At 43.8% G+C, this 19,903-nt stretch overlaps 1 protein-coding gene across 1 annotated transcript in view; it reads right to left on the bottom strand.

The window, feature by feature from the left end:
• Positions 1-374: 374 nt before the first annotated feature.
• The window catches only part of ARF3 (ADP ribosylation factor 3), a 38,528-nt gene continuing 18,999 nt past the window's right edge, over positions 375-19,903 (bottom strand). The window contains exons 3-5 of the mRNA XM_044284584.1: positions 4,022-4,132; positions 2,520-2,644; positions 375-2,429 (exon numbers count right to left, since the gene is read on the bottom strand). Coding sequence (XP_044140519.1) covers positions 2,268-2,429; positions 2,520-2,644; positions 4,022-4,132 — 398 coding nt within the window. The 3' untranslated portion in view covers positions 375-2,267. The remainder of the gene's footprint in view (positions 2,430-2,519; positions 2,645-4,021; positions 4,133-19,903) is intronic.

Raw genomic sequence — 19,903 nt, 5'->3', positions numbered from 1 at the left:
TAGGAGGCGGGCGGGGGATCGCGATCCCGCCTGCCGCACCGCCCGCCTCCCGCACCGCCCCCACCGCCCGCAACACCCCCCCTGCACCTCCCACCGGGCTAAAATCATTCAGAGGTGCAGGGGGGGTAATAAATATATATTTTCGCCACACTAAAGTTTATGATCGCCGCGGTCAGGGACCGCAGCGATCAGAAACTGCAGAAAGCGCAACAAACCGCAGGTCTGAATTGACCTGCGGTTTGTTGCGATCGCGGACATGGGGGGGTCACGGGACCCCCCCGCGCATTTAGCCGAGGTGCCTGCTCAATGATTTGAGCAGGCACCTTGTTCCGATCACAGCCGGCCGCACGGCAGTGATCGGAACAACACATGACGTACCGGTACGTCATGTGTCCTTAAGGACTCGGGAAACATGCCGTACCGATACGTCATGTGTCCTTAAGGGGTTAAATGAAATAATCAAGAGGCATGTGTGATGGCCATAGTACAATATTATTAGCTTTACAATTCATTAGCACTTTAGCAAAGAGGGTAATTTTACCAAAATTGACCACAATGTGATAGCTTCATGTTAATTTCCCCAAATCCTGCAGTAGCAGATGTTCTCTCAGAGAAGACATGGGATAGGAACACATGAAATATTTTCCCCAAGAAAAAGAAAAGAACAGCAGCGAGGGAAGACAACAGTCTCCGAATTCCATCTCCCATGATGCTTTCCTAACTGCCAAGGGCTAAAAGTGACCCATTCTGAGTCCACACAAGCCCAATCTCTCTAAATCTCTAATTTCTGCAGGAACAGGAAAATAAAAAAAGATATCAGGAGTGATTTTGGTATCTGACACTCCTGTCATTTCAATCATGGAGATTCTTCCATCTGAAAACATATTGCAGACAGAAAAAGGTCACTTGGAAAATCAGTTTTAAATCTATGACGTAAAGATGAATCACCTTAACACTAAATCCCTGTCATGCTGTTTGCTGAACACGTATTCAGCCTAAATCCAGGAGTGCTGCGGTCCGTTTTCTTTTATTTAGCAGAGTTATCATGATAAAATATATTAAAACCACAGACAAAATGAAATATTTAGCAACGACTAAAAGTTGTAGTAGGAGTTGTCAGTGTCGGTTATAGAAAAATCTAGGTTTTATTGAAACCTCTCAATGCAAATCCGAAGCTATTGGAACTTCATCAGCTGGCCGGCCTCCCAGTGATGTAACTGACAGCAGGAGTGTAGATGGCCACAATGACTTCACTGGGAGCTGCTCCAGTCATTATAAATAAGGGTGGTGAGACGAGAGCACAATGTGCTCAAATAACCTCTTATTTCATTACAGCAGGTGTCTAGAAATTAAAAGCACAACCCACATGCACGGCTCATAGACGCGAAACTTTCCCACTGGCTTAATACAGTTGCAACGGAAATAATACTATGGCTTTTGCGGTCAGTTTTTTACCACCAGAGGACACAGGAGTCATTTTTGCTAGCAACCATTGAATCTTCATTGCACAACACTTCAAACACAGTAAAGAACCAGCTCTTGTGTGTATCGGATATGAATGAAGCATAAGAGCGGAGGAGTCTGATTTCAGCAGCACCCCGTAAGCTCTATGCTGATATATACCACAGTATACGATACTGAATGAGATCCTTATTGAATACAGAATATATATACGACTTGGGAATATATGAAATGTTAATAAATAACAAAAGTAATACGAATCAATCATTTAAAAAGGACCCAAACATGACGTACCCTTCCTCTGAAAAAAACTAAAAGTTCACTCGGTCGGTGTACCAATTTTTCTTGTATGAAGCACTGGAGACAACCTGCCTTAATAACAAACACAAGAAGCCAAATACATCTCTCAATCTTCAGCAGAGGGAGCTTCCACAGAACATACAGACACAAAACAGCACAGCTCCCAAATCCTTTCTTTACCAACCCTGTCTACAGGGGGTAGATTGCTATGGCATATTCTGCCAAATCTCACAAGTCCTCCCCCACCCAAAATCTCCAAAAAGGACAAATAAAGAGCAAGTAACAGCAGCTGGATGAGTCAGAAGAAACACGGCACCCGATAAAAACACCCCAAACCAAAACGGCAAAGTAAGCGAGTGTGGAGCCAGGAGAAGCAGGTGGGGTAGGGTGGTCTGTGTCGGTCGCCAACCCCAAACTGCCCTGGCTAAAGAGGGAATTTTGGATGGAGGGGATGGGGAGGAAGAGTCAGGCGCACGCTGGGGAGGCTGAGGAAGGGCCGGGAATCGTTACTTCTTGTTCTTTAGTTGGTTGGCTAGCCAGTCCAGGCCCTCGTAGAGACCATCTCCACTGGTGGCACAGGTGGACTGGATGTACCAGTTGCGATGACGAAGAGAATGAAGGCCCAGTTTGTCTGTGATTTCTGCAGCGTTCATAGCGTTGGGAAGGTCCTGGAAAGAGATTATTTCGAAAGTGATTTGATTAGGGAAATAAAATGGACACGACAGACTCCACATATAGAGAACAGCACATCAACCAACCTGTTTATTTGCAAAAACAAGCAGTACAGCATCCCGAAGCTCATCTTCTGCTAGCATCCTCATTAACTCTTCCCGTGCCTCATTAACTCGTTCTCTGTCATTACTGTCAACCACAAATATTAACCCTGAAAAAATAGAATGGAAACACATGTATCATGTTCAATTGTCCTAATATAAGTCAGACATTAATTCTTTAATAACCTGGAAATTTTCCATTATTTCGTTTTTTTGTTTTTTACTCCCAGCTCTCCCAAAGCCATAACCTTTTTTTTTTTTTTTTTCATTCACATAGCTATATGGTGCTTGTTTTTTGCAGGACAAGATGCACTTTCTAATGGCCCCATATACGGTTGCATAAAATGTGGTGGGAAGTGAGAAAAAATTCCAAAAGTGGCAGAATTATAAAAAAAAAACACAACAAGCACCATTCCACCAGAAATTTATGTGATGAAACTGACCTGTTACCTTTATTTTTCAGGTCAGTACGATTACAGCTATACCACATATGTATAGTTTTTCTTGCATTTTAATACTGAAGAAAAAAAAAACTTTGAAAAAAAATAACTTTTTTTTTCATCGCCATATTCTGACCCCTGTAACTTTTTTGTAGTTATGTGTACGGAGCTGTGTGAGGGCTCATTTTTTTTGCAGGACGAGCAGTACTTTTCAATGATACAATTTTGTGTAAGACTTTTTGATGAAGCGACCAATAGCAGCAAATTGGGCATCTTGACTGTTTTTCCGCTTTGGAAAAATATTTTAATATTTTGATAGTATGGACGTTTTCACAGGTGGCGATGCCCATTATTTGTACTTTTTATTGTTTACATATTTTTATTTACATTTTGGGGAAAGGGTGTAATTAGAATTTTTTTATTTTAACATTTTTAGCGCCATAGAAGCTAATATGCAGCAGCCTCCTCTTACAGGAGGACAGGGGCTGCCGCATACACGCTCTGGCTCCCCCGATCCCTGCCAGGGGAGCCGGAGTACACATGGAAGGGCGAACTTCTGGGTTTTAGGGCATCCACATGCAGTGGTCACCTTTGACCAAGGCATCTGAAGGGTTAAAAGTCCATTAGTGCCGGGTGTTTGCTGTATGATCAAAAAGTCATACGTGCCCCAAAATGGTATCAATTAAAACTACAGATCTCCCCACATAGAAATACACAAGAGTTATGGGCGTGAGAATAGGGTGATGCACAGAAGTTTTTTTGAAAAGTATTAAAACATACATTTTTGAATTGCTGTAATTGCACTGACCCATAGAAAAAGCTATTGTGTCATTTTACCACGCAGTAAACGCCATATATACGAAACTCGTAAAACAATGGCAGGATTGCATTTTTTTTTCCAATTTGAAAACTTTTAATTGTGTAAAAGAAAACCCCCTAATGCTACAGATTTTCTAAATTAAAGTCATTCCCCAACAATGATCATCGCTTACACCTCGTGAAGTCATGAAAAACTGGACACTATGTATACAGAATATAACAGCTCACCCTGAGTATTCTGGAAATAATGTCTCCACAGTGGCCGGATCTTGTCTTGGCCACCGACGTCCCACACTGTGAAGCTGATATTCTTGTATTCTACCGTTTCTACATTGAAGCCTGTGAAGAAGAAAATATTACAAGTGTTTGAGATTGATGGTGTAAAGGCAAGTATAAACATTAGAAAACATAAAAGCAATATCACATAAGCAAGAACATAACTTAAAGGTGACCACATTCTAAGCTCCAGAATAAAGTTTAGCTCCTAAGAAACGGAACATCTAAATATACATCCTGCCTGGTTCTACCTGGAATGGTTGTGGACATGTGTGATACAGATCTACAATATGGCCTTATTACGGTTCATATTGTATCAGTGTTGCATCTGTTTTATGGATCTCTGATATGAATGGACTGGCTTCTAAGGAGAAACAGGAAACACATAAGATGGGCCCCTTTCACATACGGGTGGGGGCAGTATGTATGATATGTCATTTAAACTCCTTCCATACACTTCAATTGATGTTTTGCATCTGCAAAACGGATAAGAATAGAACATGCTATGTATTTCAAATTGTATATGTTAGAAGACCGTGTGAATAGTTCCATAGACCAACATTGCATTTTATTCACATAAAAATTGTAATTAATAAAAAAGAATACTGAAGTAAACAATATTTAAATGGTATGTACAGTTTTAGTCATAGTTTGACATGTTATTGAGGCACTAGCCATAGTTCTTGAGCTGGGATCGCCTCCTGATTGCTAAAATAAAGGAGCCTCTGCCTGTTCAGCTTAAAATTTCAGGTAGCGCTGTCAGCCTAACCCATGGAAATGTCAGATAAGTTGTTATGGTGCTTAGTAGAGCTCATCCACCTGGATTAAAGGGGTTATCCGATATCTAAAATATCCCTTCCAATGCCCAGGCCCCTTGTATGGATTATACTTACCTGCTCCCCTGCACAGCCGCCGCTGCATCTCCCCATCACTTGGATCAAAACATCCGGCGATGGGGGGGAGCAACCAATAGCAGGCCGCGATGGGGGGGGGGGAGCCCCCTTATGGGTGTTTTGATCCGAGAAACGCGGAGATGCAGCGGCAACCGTGAAGGAATCCGGAGCGACGCGGGTGCCGGGGAGCAGGCAAGTATAATCCATACAAGGGGCCCAGGCATCTGGGGGATATTTTAGATATCGGACAACCCCTTTAAAGTCTAGAGACATTTTGGAGACTTTGTTATTGCATGTATTTTATGAAATAAAATATAATTGCAACTGGTTTTATTATTAAAAAGTTTTGAACCGTTTGTCTTCTACAGTTTGCATGTTCTTTAATACAATACAAGCTGCTGGATTTGCTCTCTGGCAGTTTTTTCTGTAGCTCCTCTATGTAGTCTCCTGAATGCTCATAATGCAGACATACGTTTGTATTTAAAGAAGTTCTCCGGGATTTACAGGCTGATGGCCTAACAGGATAGGTAATCAATATGAGATTGGCAGGAGTCCGACTGCACTGTAGAAAGAGGCCGTAGCACTCTGTGAGACTCTTCCTAGGCCATGTGAAATCACGTTCATCAGTCAAATGGCCAAGGCGCAGCTCAATGAAATGAATGGGGCTGAGCTGCAATACCAAGCACGAACAAGAGGTCGCAGAGCTCATGGGAGCTCCTGAGGATAGGTGGTGAATAGGTAAATCCTGGAGAATCCTTTTAACCTGCTAAGGACCGCCGTACGCAGGAATGCGTCTTTGCGGCGGTCCTGTTTCTCTGGGTGGACGCGCCGGTGCGTCCTCTCGCGAGACGCGAGATTTCGGGCAAAGCCGGCCCGCGCATGCGCATCTTGGGCCGGCAAAATTTAAAAGACAATGATCGTGGCTGGCAGGTTGATGATTTTCAAAAAAACAAATCAGAAGCCAGCTAACACATCATATTTAGTAAATATGATGTGTTAAATGGCTGCTGTGCTCCTCTGCTCCTTCTTTTGGTCGGTTGGTTCCAGCAGAGGAGCACACATCACTGTGAGTACCCACCAACACTACACTTAGCCCCCAGATCACCCCCCCAGCACCCCAATTAACCCCTTGATCACCCCTTCTTGCCCCCTGTCAAACACTAGTGAAAAGGAAAAAAGTGGTCAGTGTAAACTGTCACTTTTTTTTTTTCACTGGTATTGACTGATAGGTTTTAGGATAGTTTAGGTCCCTTGGTTAGGTAGTTTAGCGATCGGTTAGCGCCCAGCCCACCGCACCGCAGTCACTTATTCGCTGATTAGCGTATCGCTAATCAGCATTTGTACTTTTATAGTATCTGTAAGCGATCAGAACTGATTACAGTCAGATCTATAATAGTATCAGGCCTGATCGGTCGCCCACACGTGCGTTCGCCCACGCCCGCCCCGCCGCAGTGACAAAAAAATATATATTTTTTTGATCACTGCACATTCACTTTACACGCGCTGCGGCGATAAAAAAATCAGTTTTGATATTTTTTATCAACCGCAGCGGCCTCCGGTACTTCGCTAGCCTCCCATTTGTAAGACAGGCTTGCTTTTTTTCTTGGGTAGTCTCAGGGAATACCCCTAAATTTAGTTGCCCAAATGTCAAACAGGGGGTATTCTTCTGAAGAGGCCTACAGGCTTCTGACCCAGTCGGATGAGGAATAGGAACCCTCATCTGATAAATCTAGCGGGTCAGAATATGAACCTGTAGAAAGCAGTGGCAGTCTGACCCAAAGTTCGGTCGAGGAGGTTGAGATCCCTGATAGCACCAGGCGTACCCGGCCCCGTGTCGCTAGACCACAGGTTGCGCAGGATCCGTTTCAACGGCAGCAGAGTGGGGCTGGCGCTGTCGGATTACGTGGTGAGGCATACACCAGCAGCGCAGCCCATCCTGGACCTAGTACCAGCACTGCCATACAACATGGTGAAGTGGCGAGCACCAGAAGGGCAGTTGAAGCTGGTACGGTGGCACGTGCATTAGTTACCCCGTCGCAGCCACAGCACAGACGGGCCCGTAGAGCCCCTAGAATCCCTGAGGTGCTGGCAAATCCTGATTGGCAGTCCCCAACTTCAGCCGCACCTGTAGTTCCCCCTTTCACCGCCCAGTCTGGAGTTCGGGTTGAGACAGCTCAGATCGGTTCGGCCCTGGGATTTTTTGAGCTGTTCTTGACTGCAGAGCTCTTGGACTTAGTCGTGGCAGAAACAAATCAGTATGCCACTCAATTTATATCCGCCAACCCGGGAAGCTCTTATGCCCAGTCTTTCCGGTGGAAACCAGTCCAAGTTTCCGAATTTAAAATTTTTCTGGGCCTTCTCCTGAACATGGGTCTAACCAAAAAGCATGAATTGCGGTCATATTGGTCCACGAACCCAATTCATCACATGCCCATGTTCTCTGCTGCTATGTCCAGGACACGATTTGAGACCATCCTGCGTTTCCTGCACTTTAGTGACAATAGCACCTCTCGTCCCAGAGGCCACCCAGCTTTTGACCGGCTCCACAAAATTCGGCCCCTCATAGACCACTTCAACCAGAAATTTGCAGATTTGTATACCCCTGAGCAAAACATCTGCATAGACGAGTCCCTTATACATTTTACCGGGCGCCTTGGCTTCAAACAATACATCCCAAGCAAGCGCGCCCGGTATGGGGTCAAATTGTATAAGCTCTGTGAAAGGGCCACAGGCTATACCCACAAATTTCGGATCTATGAGGGAAAAGATCAGACCCTGGAGCCGGTCGGTTGCCCTGACTACCTGGGGAGCAGTGGGAAGACAGTCTGGGACTTGGTGTCACCCTTATTTGTCAAGGGGTACCATCTTTATGTGGACAATTTCTACACAAGTGTGGCCCTCTTCAGGCATTTTTTCTAGAACAGATTGGCTGCTGTGGCACCGCGCGAACTAGTCGCGCAGGCTTCCCCCAACTGCTCGTTACCACCTGTTTTGCAAGGGGGGAGAGGGCCGCACTGTGTAACGAAGAACTGCTTGCGGTGAAATGGAGAGACTAGCGTGACGTTTACATGCTCTCCTCCATTCACGCAGACACGACAATCCAAATTGAACGGGCAACCCGCGTCATTGAAAAGCCCCTCTCAGTCCACGACTATAACCTTCACATGGAAGGGGTGGACTTCAATGACTAGATGTTGGCTCCATATTTAGTGTCCCGCCGCACCAGACGCTGGTATAAAAAGGTGTCTGTATACCTACCGTATTTTTCGCCGTATAAGACGCACTTTTTCTTCCCCCAAAATGGGGGGAAAATGCCCCTGCGTCTTATACGGCGAATGCAGTCAGTTTTACATCGCTGGCAGCGATGTAAAGCGAGCGGGGACTCGGGGAGGGACTGGGAGGAGGAGCTGGGGCCGGCAATAGCGGCGGGGCGGTGCAGTCACTGTACTAAAGGCCCGCCCCGCCGCTCCGGTGTACTAATAAAATATGTCATATTCAATTAATGGTTATTAAATATGCCCCTTTATGCCTAATAGTACCTTAAATCCTAAGCGCATCCGTACAATGCAGGCCGGGCGGGCGGCAGCGTAACTCCCTGATGTCACGTGCCTGCGCCGCCTACTTTATGAATGAAGCAGGCGGCGCAGGCAAGTGACGTCAGTGAGTGACGCGCCGCGCCGGCTGCCCGGACTGCCGGCATTGTACTGAAGCTCTTAGGATTTAAGGTACTATTAGGAATAAAGAGGCATATTTAATAACTATTAATTGAATAAGTCATATTATATTAGTATACTGGAGTGGCGGGGGATCTGTGGATGGCACAGTTATGGGCTGGGAGGGTCTGTGGATGACACATGTATAACAGTGCCATCCACAGATCCCCCCCCCTGTAACAGTGCCAGCCACAGATCCCCCCATAACAGTGTCTGTCATCCACAGTTCCCCCATAACAGTGTCCGTCATCCACAGTTCCCCCCATAACAGTGTCCGTCATCCACAGATCCCCCCATAACAGTGTCCGTCATCCACAGATCCCCCCATAACAGTGTCCGTCATCCACAGATCCCCCCATAACAGTGTCCGTCATCCACAGATCCCCCCATAACAGTGTCCGTCATCCACAGATCCCCAGTAATAGTGCCATCCACAGACCACCTAGTTCCAAACCCACAGCACACCTTTTGGTTAAAAATATTTTTTTTCTTATTTTCCTCCCCAAAAACCTAGGTGCGTCTTATACGGCGAAAAATACGGTAATTCAATTGGCTCTGTATAATAGTTTTGTTCTCTACAGTAAGGCTGGGAGAACTGGATCCTTCCTCAAATTTCAGGAAGAGATCACCGCGAACCTCCTGTACCCAGGAGGTTCCGTGGCCCCATCCACCAGTGTAGTTAGCCGTCTACACGAGCGACATTTCCCCAGTGTCGTTGCTGGTACCTCAAACCGACCGCCACCCCGAAAAAAATGTTGTGTCTGTAGCAGGAGTGGAATAAGGCGTGACACCTGCTATTTCTGTCCTGACTGCCCTGACCACCCTGCCCTATGCTTTGGAGAGTGTTTCCGGAAGTACCACACACAGGTACACTTAGCATAGGGATTGCATCTCACAGGACAGGCACACAGGGCTATTAGGGCCCTTTCACTCACAGCTGCTGCAAACCTCTCCTTTCACCTGGGATAAAGTGCATAATGTACTTTGCCACATCTTTGGGCGATTTGCGCTTTGCACATTGTCCCATGGGGAAGGAGAGGTTTGTCCTATAAACGTTAAAAAAAAAAAAAAAAAAAAAACAGTAAGCAAAAAAGCTAAAGTTCAGTTTCAAAAGTTAAATAAAGTTTATATGTTCTTTTCTAAAGTTATTATAAAGTTAATAAAATTTATTGCGTTGCGGCCTGGTTTTTTCTTTTTTGTTTTGTTTTTTTTACCTTCCAGGTGGACCAACCGATCGACTAGCTGCAGCACTGATGTGCATTCTGACAGAAGCATTGCGCTGCTGTCAGATTACACACAAGTCGGTGTATGCGGCGCTGCAAGACGAGATTTCTCCTCTGCAGTAAAAGATACGTTTGCCGAGGCATATGAGCTGAGGAGGTGGCAGTGTTTATATGCTTTGGCAAACACTTTGTATATAAAAAAAAAATATATCCCGGCAATGATTTATTCATCCACATCGATTGTTGTAAATGGAGAAATCTGGTTTGCCAGGGCATATGAGCTAAGTGGGTATGGATGTTGGGCGGAGCTCCTATGTCCTGGCAGACGCCTTTCCCCTCCTTTTTTTTTTTTTTGGGCAGAGATTTTTTCATCCACATTGATCGATGTGAATGAAGAAATCTGTGCCGTTCATTTTTTTCTTTCAGCCCAGAGGCTGAACGGAAAAAAAAAATCTCATTACCTGTATGCTCAATATAAGGAGAATAGCAGAAACTCCTAATGCTGGCCATACATGTAATGATTGCGGAGACCCTCAAATGCCAGGGCAGTACAAACACCCCACAACTGACCCCATTTTGGAAAGAAGACACCCCAAGGCATTCGCTGAGGGGCATATTGAGTCCATGAAAGATTGAAATTTTTGTCCCAAGTTAGCGGAAAGGGAGACTTTGTGAGAAAAAAAAAATCAATTTCCGCTAACTTATGCCAAAATAAAAAATTTCTATGAACTCGCCAGGCCCGTCATTGAATACCTTGGGGTGTCTTCTTTCCAAAGTGGGGTCACATGTGGGGTATTTATACTGCCCTGGCTTTTTAGGGGCCCTAAAGCGTGAGAAGAAGTCTGGGATCCAAATGTCTAAAAATGCCCTCCTAAAAGGAATTTTGGCACCTTTGCGCATCTAGGCTGCAAAAAAGTGTCACACATGTGGTATCGCCGTACTCAGGAGAAGTTGGGGAATGTGTTTTGGGGTGTCATTTTACATATACCCATGCTGGGTGAGATAAATATCTTGGTCAAATGCCAACTTTGTATAAAAAAATGGGAAAAGTTGTCTTTTGCCAAGATATTTCTCTCACCCAGCATGGGTATATGTAAAATGACACCCCAAAACACATTCCCCAATTTCTCCCGAGTACGGCGATACCAGATGTGTGACACTTTATTGCAGCCTAGGTGGGCAAAGGGGCACACATTCCAAAGAGCACCTTTCGGATTTCACCGGTCATTTTTTACAGATTTTGATTGCAAACTACTTCTCACGCATATGGGCCCCTAAAATGCCAGGGCAGTATAACTACCCCACAAGTGACCCCATTTTGGAAAGAAGACACCCCAAGGTATTCCGTGAGGGGCATGGCGAGTTCCTAGAATTTTTTATTTTTTGTCGCAAGTTAGTGGAATATGAGACTTTGTAAGGAAAAAATAAAAATAAAAAATCATCATTTTCCGCTAACTTGTGACAAAAAATAAAAAATTCTAGGAACTCGCCACGCCCCTCACGGAATACCTTGGGGTGTCTTCTTTCCAAAATGTGGTCACTTGTGGTGTAGTTATACTGCCCTGGCAATTTATGTGTGAGAAGTAGTTTGCAATCAAAACGTGTAAAAAATGGCCTGCGAAATCCGAAAGGTGCACTTTGGAATGTGTGCCCCTTTGCCCACCTTGGCTGCAAAAAAGTGTCACACATGTGGTATCGCCGTACTCAGGAGAAGTTGGGGAATGTGTTTTGGGGTGTCATTTTACATATACCCATGCTGGGTGAGAGAAATATCTTGGTCAAATGCCAACTTTGTATAAAAAAAATTGAAAAGTTGTGACAGATGTGTGACACTTTTTTGCAGCCTAGGTGGGCAAAGGGACCCACATTCCAAAGTGCACCTTTTGGATTTCATTTTTTACAGATTTTGATGGGCAAATGGGCCCCTAAAATGCCAACGCAGTATAACTACTAGGGATCGACCGATATTGATTTTTTAGGGCCGATACCGATACCGATAATTTGTGAACTTTCAGGCCGATAGCCGATAATTTATACCGATATTCTGGGAATTTTCATTTTTGAAAAAAAAATAAAAAATTCCCACAAATCTGCTGAAAACTAATGTTTATTGTTAATGTGTATTTTTTTTTGTAAATCTTTCTTTTTCATTTATATTTAATATTTTGGTGTTTTTATTATTTTTTTTGTAACTTTTTTTTTTTAACTAACTTTTAGCCCCCTTAGGGACTAGAACCCTTGTCCTATTCACCCTGATAGAGATCTATCAGGGTGAATAGGAGCTCACACTGTCCCTGCTGCTGTGTGCTTTGTGCACACAGCAGCATGGAGCTTATCATGGCAGCCAGGGCTTCAATAGCGCCCTGGCTGCCATGGTAACCGATCGGAGCCCCAGCATTACACTGCTGGGGCTCCGATCGGAGGAGCAAGGGAGAGGGAATCCTGTGGGGGGGCGCACTGCGACTGGGGTGGGGGGGCCCTATGCGCCACCGCTGGGGGGGGGGCTTGGGGGGGGGCGCACTGCGCCACCAATGTCTGATACTGGGGGGCTTGGGGGGGCGCACTGCGCCACCAATGAAGCTTAATCCCACATTTATTCATATACAGGAGGCGGGAGCTGGCTGCAGGATCACATAGCCGGCTCCCGACCTCTATGAGCAGTAGCTGCGATCCGCGGCACCTGAGGAGTTAACTACCGCAGATCGCAGCTACAGCTCATAGAGGCCGGGAGCCGGCAATAATATCCTGCAGCTCCCGCCTCCTGTATATGAATGAATGATAGATTAATCTTCATTGGTGGAGCAGTGGCCATAGCTCCTCCCCTCCTCCTGTCCCCTGTCCTTACATTGGTGGCAGCGGCAGGAGCAGCACAGGGGGAGGAGACACTGCTCCTTCTCCCCTGTGCTGCTAAGGGGAACACGGAGAGCGCTGTCAGCAGCGCGATCTGTGTTCCCCATACACTATCGGAATATCGGCAAAATAGATGCCGATACCGATAGTGTTCAAAATCCTGAATATCGGCCGATAATATCGGTAAATCCGATAATCGGTCGATCCCTAATAACTACCCCACAAGTGACCCCATTTTGGAAAGAAGACACCCCAAGGTATTTTGTGATGGGCATAGTGAGTTCATGGAAGTTTTTATTTTTTGTCACAAGTTAGTGGAATATGAGACTTTGTAAGAAAAAATAAATAAAAAAATCATCATTTCCCACTAACTTGTGACAAAAAATAAAAAGTTCTATGAACTCACTATGCCCATCAGCGAATACCTTAGGGTGTCTACTTTCCGAAATGGGGTCATTTGTGGGGGTTTTCTACTGTCTGGGCATTTTAGAACCTCAGGAAACATGACAGGTGCTCAGAAAGTCAGAGCTGCTTCAAAAAGCAGAAATTCACATTTTTTGTACCATAGTTTGTAAACGCTATAACTTTTACCCAAACCATTTTTTTTTTTTTGCCCAAACATTTTTTTTTATCAAAGACATGTAGAACAATAAATTTAGTGAAAAATTAATATATGGATGTAGTTTTTTTTGCAAAATTTTACAGCTGAAAGTGAAAAATGTCATTTTTTTTGCAAAAAAATCGTTAAATTTCGATTAATAACAAAAAAGTAAAAATGTCAGCAGCAATGAAATACCACCAAATGAAAGCTCTATTAGTGAGAAGAAAAGGAGGTAAAATTCATTTGGGTGGTACGTTGCATGACCGAGCAATAAACGGTGAAAGTAGTGTAGTGCAGAAGTGTAAAAAGTGGCCTGGTCATTAAGGATTTCAGCTAGCGGGGTTGAAGTGGTTAAGTTAACGTTATTTAACTGCAAAGAGGTCAGCTTAGATTTGTGTTCAGGAGACCACAGTGGCTACAGAGTGAGCCGTGAAAGAGCCTTAGGCCCCTTTCACACGGGCGAGTTTTCCGTGCGGGTGCGATCCGTGCGGCGAACGTATGGCACCCGCACTAAATCCTGACCCATTCATTTCTATGGGGCTGTGCACATGAGCGATGTTTTTAACGCATCACTTGTGCGTTCAGTTGAAATCGCAGCATGCTCTATATTTTCCGATTTTGACGTGACGCAAGCCCCATAGAAGTGAATGGGGTGTGTGAAAATCGGATGGCATCCGCAAGCAAGTACGGATGCCGTGCGATTTGCACGCATGGTTGCTAGGAGACCATCGGGATGGAGACCCGATCATTATTATTTTCCCTTATAACATGGTTATAAGGGAAAATAATAGCATTCTGAATACAGAATGCATAGTAAACCAGCGCTAGAGGGGTTAAAAAAAAAATTAAAAAAAATTTAACTCACCTTAGTCCACTTGCTCGCGAAGCTGGCATCTCCTTGTGTCTCCGCTGCTGATGAACAGGACCTGGGGTGAGCTGCTCCATTAAATAGAGCTTAAGGACCTTCGATGACGTCACTCCGGTCATCACATGGTCTTTTACCATGGTGAATCACCATGGTAAAAGATCATGTGACGTACCATGTGATGACCGGAGTGACGTCATCGAAGGTCCTTAACCTGTATTTAATGGAGCAGCTCACCCCAGGTCCTGTTCATCAGCAGCGGAGACACAAGGAGATGCCGGGCTTCGCGAGCAAGTGGACTAAGGTGAGTTAAATTTTTTTTTATTTTTTTTAACCCCTCTAGCGCTGGTTTACTATGCATTCTGTATTCAGAATGCTATTATTTTCCCTTATAACCATGTTATAAGGGAAAATAATACAATCTTCAGAACATCAATCCCAAGCCCGAACTTCTATGAAGAAGTTCGGGTTTGGGTACCAAACATGCGCGATTTTTCTCACGCGAGTGCAACGCATGACAATGTTTTGCACCTGCGCAGAAAAAAATCGCGCATTTTCCCGCAACGCACCCGGCTCTTATCCGGGCAAAAAAACTCACGCCCGTGTGAAAGAGGCCTAACAGAGAAAATGAGCACAAACATGCAAGCTGCAGAACACAAACGGTTCAAAATGTTTGCTCAAAGCCAACTGCAAATATGTTTTTGTTTTATACAATGCGTACAATTAAACAATGTCTGCAAGCGTGTCTGTTTCCTTTACTGTAATTATCTGTTATACAATAACATACATATTATATCTACACAGTAATTACATAGTTGTTAAGGTTGTCAAAAGACAAAGTCCATCAAGTCCAACCTGTAATCCTGCCATCTTGATCCACAGAACAAATCCCTGGTTCAATGTCCATTATATAGAATATTATTATATATCATTAGAATATATTCTAAATGGTGTATTCAATTGAGGCCAACGCTAGTCCACCGTGCAGCCGGAAGTCTGGAGGTCCGCCCGCAGCACGGCAAACATGCCAAGAGGCGGCCGGAATAAAACTACAGGATGCTGCGGCTTTGTCCAGCCGCCTCTCAGCTTGTTTGCCGTGCTGTGGCCGGACTTATGGCCCGCCTCTATTATAGTGAATGGGGCCGGAGCGGACTTTCGGCGGCATGGTGGGCTAGCGTTAGCACAGATCTAGCAGGTGTAGCCTGAATAAGGCCTCTAAGTCTGGAGTTGTAGCGATGGTTTTGACATGGTCATTTGATGGGCCAATCGACTGTCAGCTTATAGAACAAGCTAAAATATATATGTATTTTTTTTGGGTGGAGGGGGTAAATGTATTATTTGTCATGTAGAAAAGTTTCAAATTTTGGCACAAGTCCTGTTTTACATAAAAATGTGTAACTTTTCTCCCGTTTTAATGACTTCCACAAAAAGTGAGAGGATTATGGGAAAGCTCCATGTGGGAACTCGGAAGCCTGGTATATTCAACAATACACGCACCACAAAACTGATGCACATTACACCTGAAAACCACACCAGCTACTTGCTGGTATAGAGTTCACTTTCTGGCGCACCAACCTCCTGAGGATGCACCACAGTTACTAAGAGGCATGCCTCTTAATAATTTAGGCACATTATACACCAGTGAGATTTCATATTAAGACTGCTATCAAAAACGCTAGCCCTAATAAACCCCCCCCCCATGTTTTTTAAATTAGTAGAAGCTAGGGGTGCACCGAAATGAAAATTCTGGTCCGAAACCGAAAATTCAGGATGCCCTTGACCGAAAACCGAAACCGAAACTGCCTTTTTGCCCAAATACTTTTAAAATACTTTTTTTAAGTAAAAAAAAAAGGAAAGTGAATTAAAATAAATAGTTAAACAGATACATAGATATTATACACACACAATGCCACCCAAAGTGGTTATTTTAAAAAAAAAATGTCACTTTTCCCCCCCTCCCTCTCTTGTCACTCTCCCCCTCCCTCCTTTGTCACTCTCTTCCCCCCCTCCCTCCCTTGTCACTCTCATTTCCCCCCCTCCCTTGTCACTCTTATTCTACCCCCCCTCCCTTGTCACTCTTATTCTACCCCCCCTCCCTTGTCACTCTCATTCTACCCCCCCTTGTCACTCTCATTCTACTCCCCCCCTCCCTTGTCACTCTCATTCTACCCCCCCTCCCTTGTCACTCTCATTTTACACCCCCACCCTTGTCACTCTCATTTTACACACCCCCTTGTCACTCTCATTTTACACACCCCCTTGTCACTCTCATTTTACACACCCCCTTGTCACTCTCATTTTACACACCCCCTCCCCCTCCCTTGTCACCTCTAGTGTAGCCTGTGTAGCGTGGCCGAGCTCTGTTCGGTCCGCGGTACAGGAGCATTTGTTTCTTGTACCTGGCCGGACTGAAAGGAAGTGCACACTAAGTGAGCACTTCCTGTCAGTCCGGCCGGGTACAGGAAACAAAAGCTCCTGTACCGCGGAACGAACAGAGCTCGGCCACGCTACACTAACAACAGCAGTAGCACAGAGCAGACACAGCAGGCTGCGCAGCACTGAGCTGGAAATTTTGGTGCACCCCTAGTAGAAGCCCTTCATGATCTTTGTGATCAGCCAATTTTATTAGGAAGCACACAAGTCAGGATCAGTATGGTTATATGAAGACAAAAAGCTTTTCATAGCGCAGAATAGATTTATTACCTCATACTGATTTGTGCAAAACCAAAGAAATATTATGTTGACCTTCAGGACCCTGCCATTTTTCAGCTTAAGGACCAGGCCATTTTTTGCAAATCTGACATGTGTCACTTTATGTGGTGATAACTTTAAATCGCTTTTACTTATCCAAGCCATTCTGAGATTGTTTTCTCATCACATATTATACTTCATGACAGTGGTAAATTTGAGTCAAAATCTTTCATTTTTATTTATTAAAAAAATATCAAATTTACCAAAAATGTTGAAAAATTTGCAATTTTCTAAATTTCTATTTCTCTGCTTTTAAAACAGATAGTGATACCTCTTAAAATAGTTATTACTTTACATTTCCCATATGTCTACTTCATGTTTGGATCATTTGTAAATTACATTTTCTTTTCTTGGGACGTTAGAAGGCTTAGAAGTTTAGAAACAAATCTTAAAATTTTTAAGAAAATTTCCAAAACCCAATTTTTAAAGACTAGTTCAGATCTGAAGTCACTTTGTGAGGCTTACATAATAGAAACCACCCATAAATAAAATGGCCCCATTTTATAAACTACACCCCTCAAGGTATTCAAAACTGATTTTATTAAGGCCTCTTTCACACTACAGTATGTTGAATTCAGTGTTTTGCGTTCCGTTTTTCACGGATCCGTTGTTCCGTTTTTTTCTTCCGTTGTGGTTCCGTTTCCGTTCCGTTGTTCCGTTCCGTTTTTCCGTATGGCATATACAGTATACAGTAATTACATAGAAAAAATTGGGCTGGGCATAACATTTTCAATAGATGGTTCCGCAAAAAACGGAACGGATACGGAAGACATACGGATGCATTTCCGTATGTGTTCCGTTTTTTTTGCGGACCCATTGACTTGAATGGAGCCACGGACCGTGATTTGCGGCCAAATATAGGACATGTTCTATCTTTTCAACGGAACGGAAAAACGGAAATACGGAAACGGAATGCATACGGAACACATTCCGTTTTTTTGCGGAACCATTGAAATGAATGGTTCCGTATACGGACCGTATACGGAACGCAAAAAACGGACCGCAAAACGGAAAAAAAAAAACGGTAGTGTGAAAGAGGCCTAACTTTGTTAACCCTTTAGGTGTTCCACAAGAATTAAAGGGAAATGGAGATAAAATTTCAGAATTTCACTTTTTGGCAGATTTTCCATTTTAATCCATTTTTTCCAGTAACAAAGCAAGGGTTAACAGCCAAACAAAACTCATTATTTATTACCCTGATTCTGTAGTTTACAGAAACACCCCATATGTGGTTGTAAACTGCAGTACGGGCGATCGGCAGGGCGCAGAAGGAAAGGAACGCCATATGGTTTTTGGAAGGCAGATTTCAATGGGATAATTTTCATGTTCAAAAATAACCCCGCTTTGGAAACTACGGGATAAGGTGGCAGTTTTGTTGTTACTATTTTAGGGTACATATGATTTTTGGTTGCTCTATATTACACTTTTTGTGAGGCAAGGTAACAAAAAAATAGCTGTTTTGGCACCGTTTTTATTTTGTTACTTACAATGTTCATCTGACAGGTTGATACTGACGCAACAATACCAAATATGACTACTTTTTAGGGTTGTTTGTTTCAGTTTTACATAATAAAGCATTTTTGTGTCTCCATATTCTGAAAGCCATATTTTTTTTTATTTTTTGGGGCGACTGTCTTATGTAGGGGCTCATTTATTTTTTTCTGTATGAGATGACGGTTTGATTGGTGCATATGACTTTTTGATCGCTTGGTATAACACTTTTGTGATGTAAGGTGACAAAAAAATGGCATTTTTGACACAGTTTTTATTTTTTTACAGTGTTTACCTGCGGGGTTAGTTCATGTGATATTTTTATATAGCAGGTTTTTACAGATGTGGCGATACCTAAAATGTATTCTGTTTTCATTTATTTAGTTTTACACAATAACAGCATTTTTTTAACTTCATATTCTGAGAGACATATTTAATTTATTTTTTTGGCCGATTGTTTTATGTAGGGGTTCATTTTTGCGGGATGAGGTGATGGTTTTATTGGTACTATTTTAGGGGGGGCATAGGCCTTTTTGATCGCTTGGTGTTGCACTTTTTGTGATGTAAGGTGATTGTTTTAGCACAGTTTTTATTTTTTCTACGGCGTTCAGGTGAGGGGGTGGATCATGTGATATTTTTGTACAGCTGGTTGTTACAGACGCGGCAATACCCAATATGTCTGTTTTGTTTTTTGCTATTTTTATTTACAATTTTATGTGTTTTATTTTGGGAATTTTTTTGTTTGTTTTTTTTCTTGAAACTTAATTTTTTCTATTATGAGAAACACTTTATTTTTTTTGTTTTACTGTGGGACTTCAACTTCTGGGGTCTGTTCCTCTCTGCAATGCATTACAATACAACCTGTATTGTAATACATTGCATGTCAGCTTTTATGCTGACAGCCTGCCTGTGAGACACAGCCTAAGGGCTGGATCTCACAGGCTTCCGTAGAAGGCAAACTCCGATGCCTATGGAAGGCATTGGGTTGCTTTCTCTGCCATCGGGTCCCCACCACTGCAGCGCGAGGAACCGATGGGGAAGCGGAGGGCACCCGTACCCTCCTCAAACCCTCTGTATGCTGCGGCATACAAGGGGTTAACTCTGCCGGGTCCGTGCCGCTGATCGGGCGGGCGCAGCTCCTGCACCCGCCCGATCAGCCTGCCGTACATGTACGTCACTGGTCCTTAAGTGACGTCCAGCTGTGACGTACATGTACGGCAAGGGTCCTTAAGGGGTTAAAGGGATTCTGTCACCTCCCCTAAGCCAAAAAACGATTTTAAAGCAGCCATGCAGCACAGCTTACCTGGATTAGGCTGTGCTCTTTTATCTTGAAATCCGTCCAGCAGTTTCTGCAAAAAACGACTTTGATTGATATGTAAATGTGTCCTGAAGGTGCCCAGAGGGGCGTTTTTTTCTTCTTAGAGAGACCAGTACCGCCCCTTTTACA

The sequence above is a fragment of the Bufo gargarizans genome, chromosome 3 (assembly GCF_014858855.1).
Source record: "Bufo gargarizans isolate SCDJY-AF-19 chromosome 3, ASM1485885v1, whole genome shotgun sequence".
NCBI lineage: Eukaryota > Metazoa > Chordata > Amphibia > Anura > Bufonidae > Bufo > Bufo gargarizans.
This window is presented reverse-complemented; position numbering and strand designations above follow the sequence as displayed.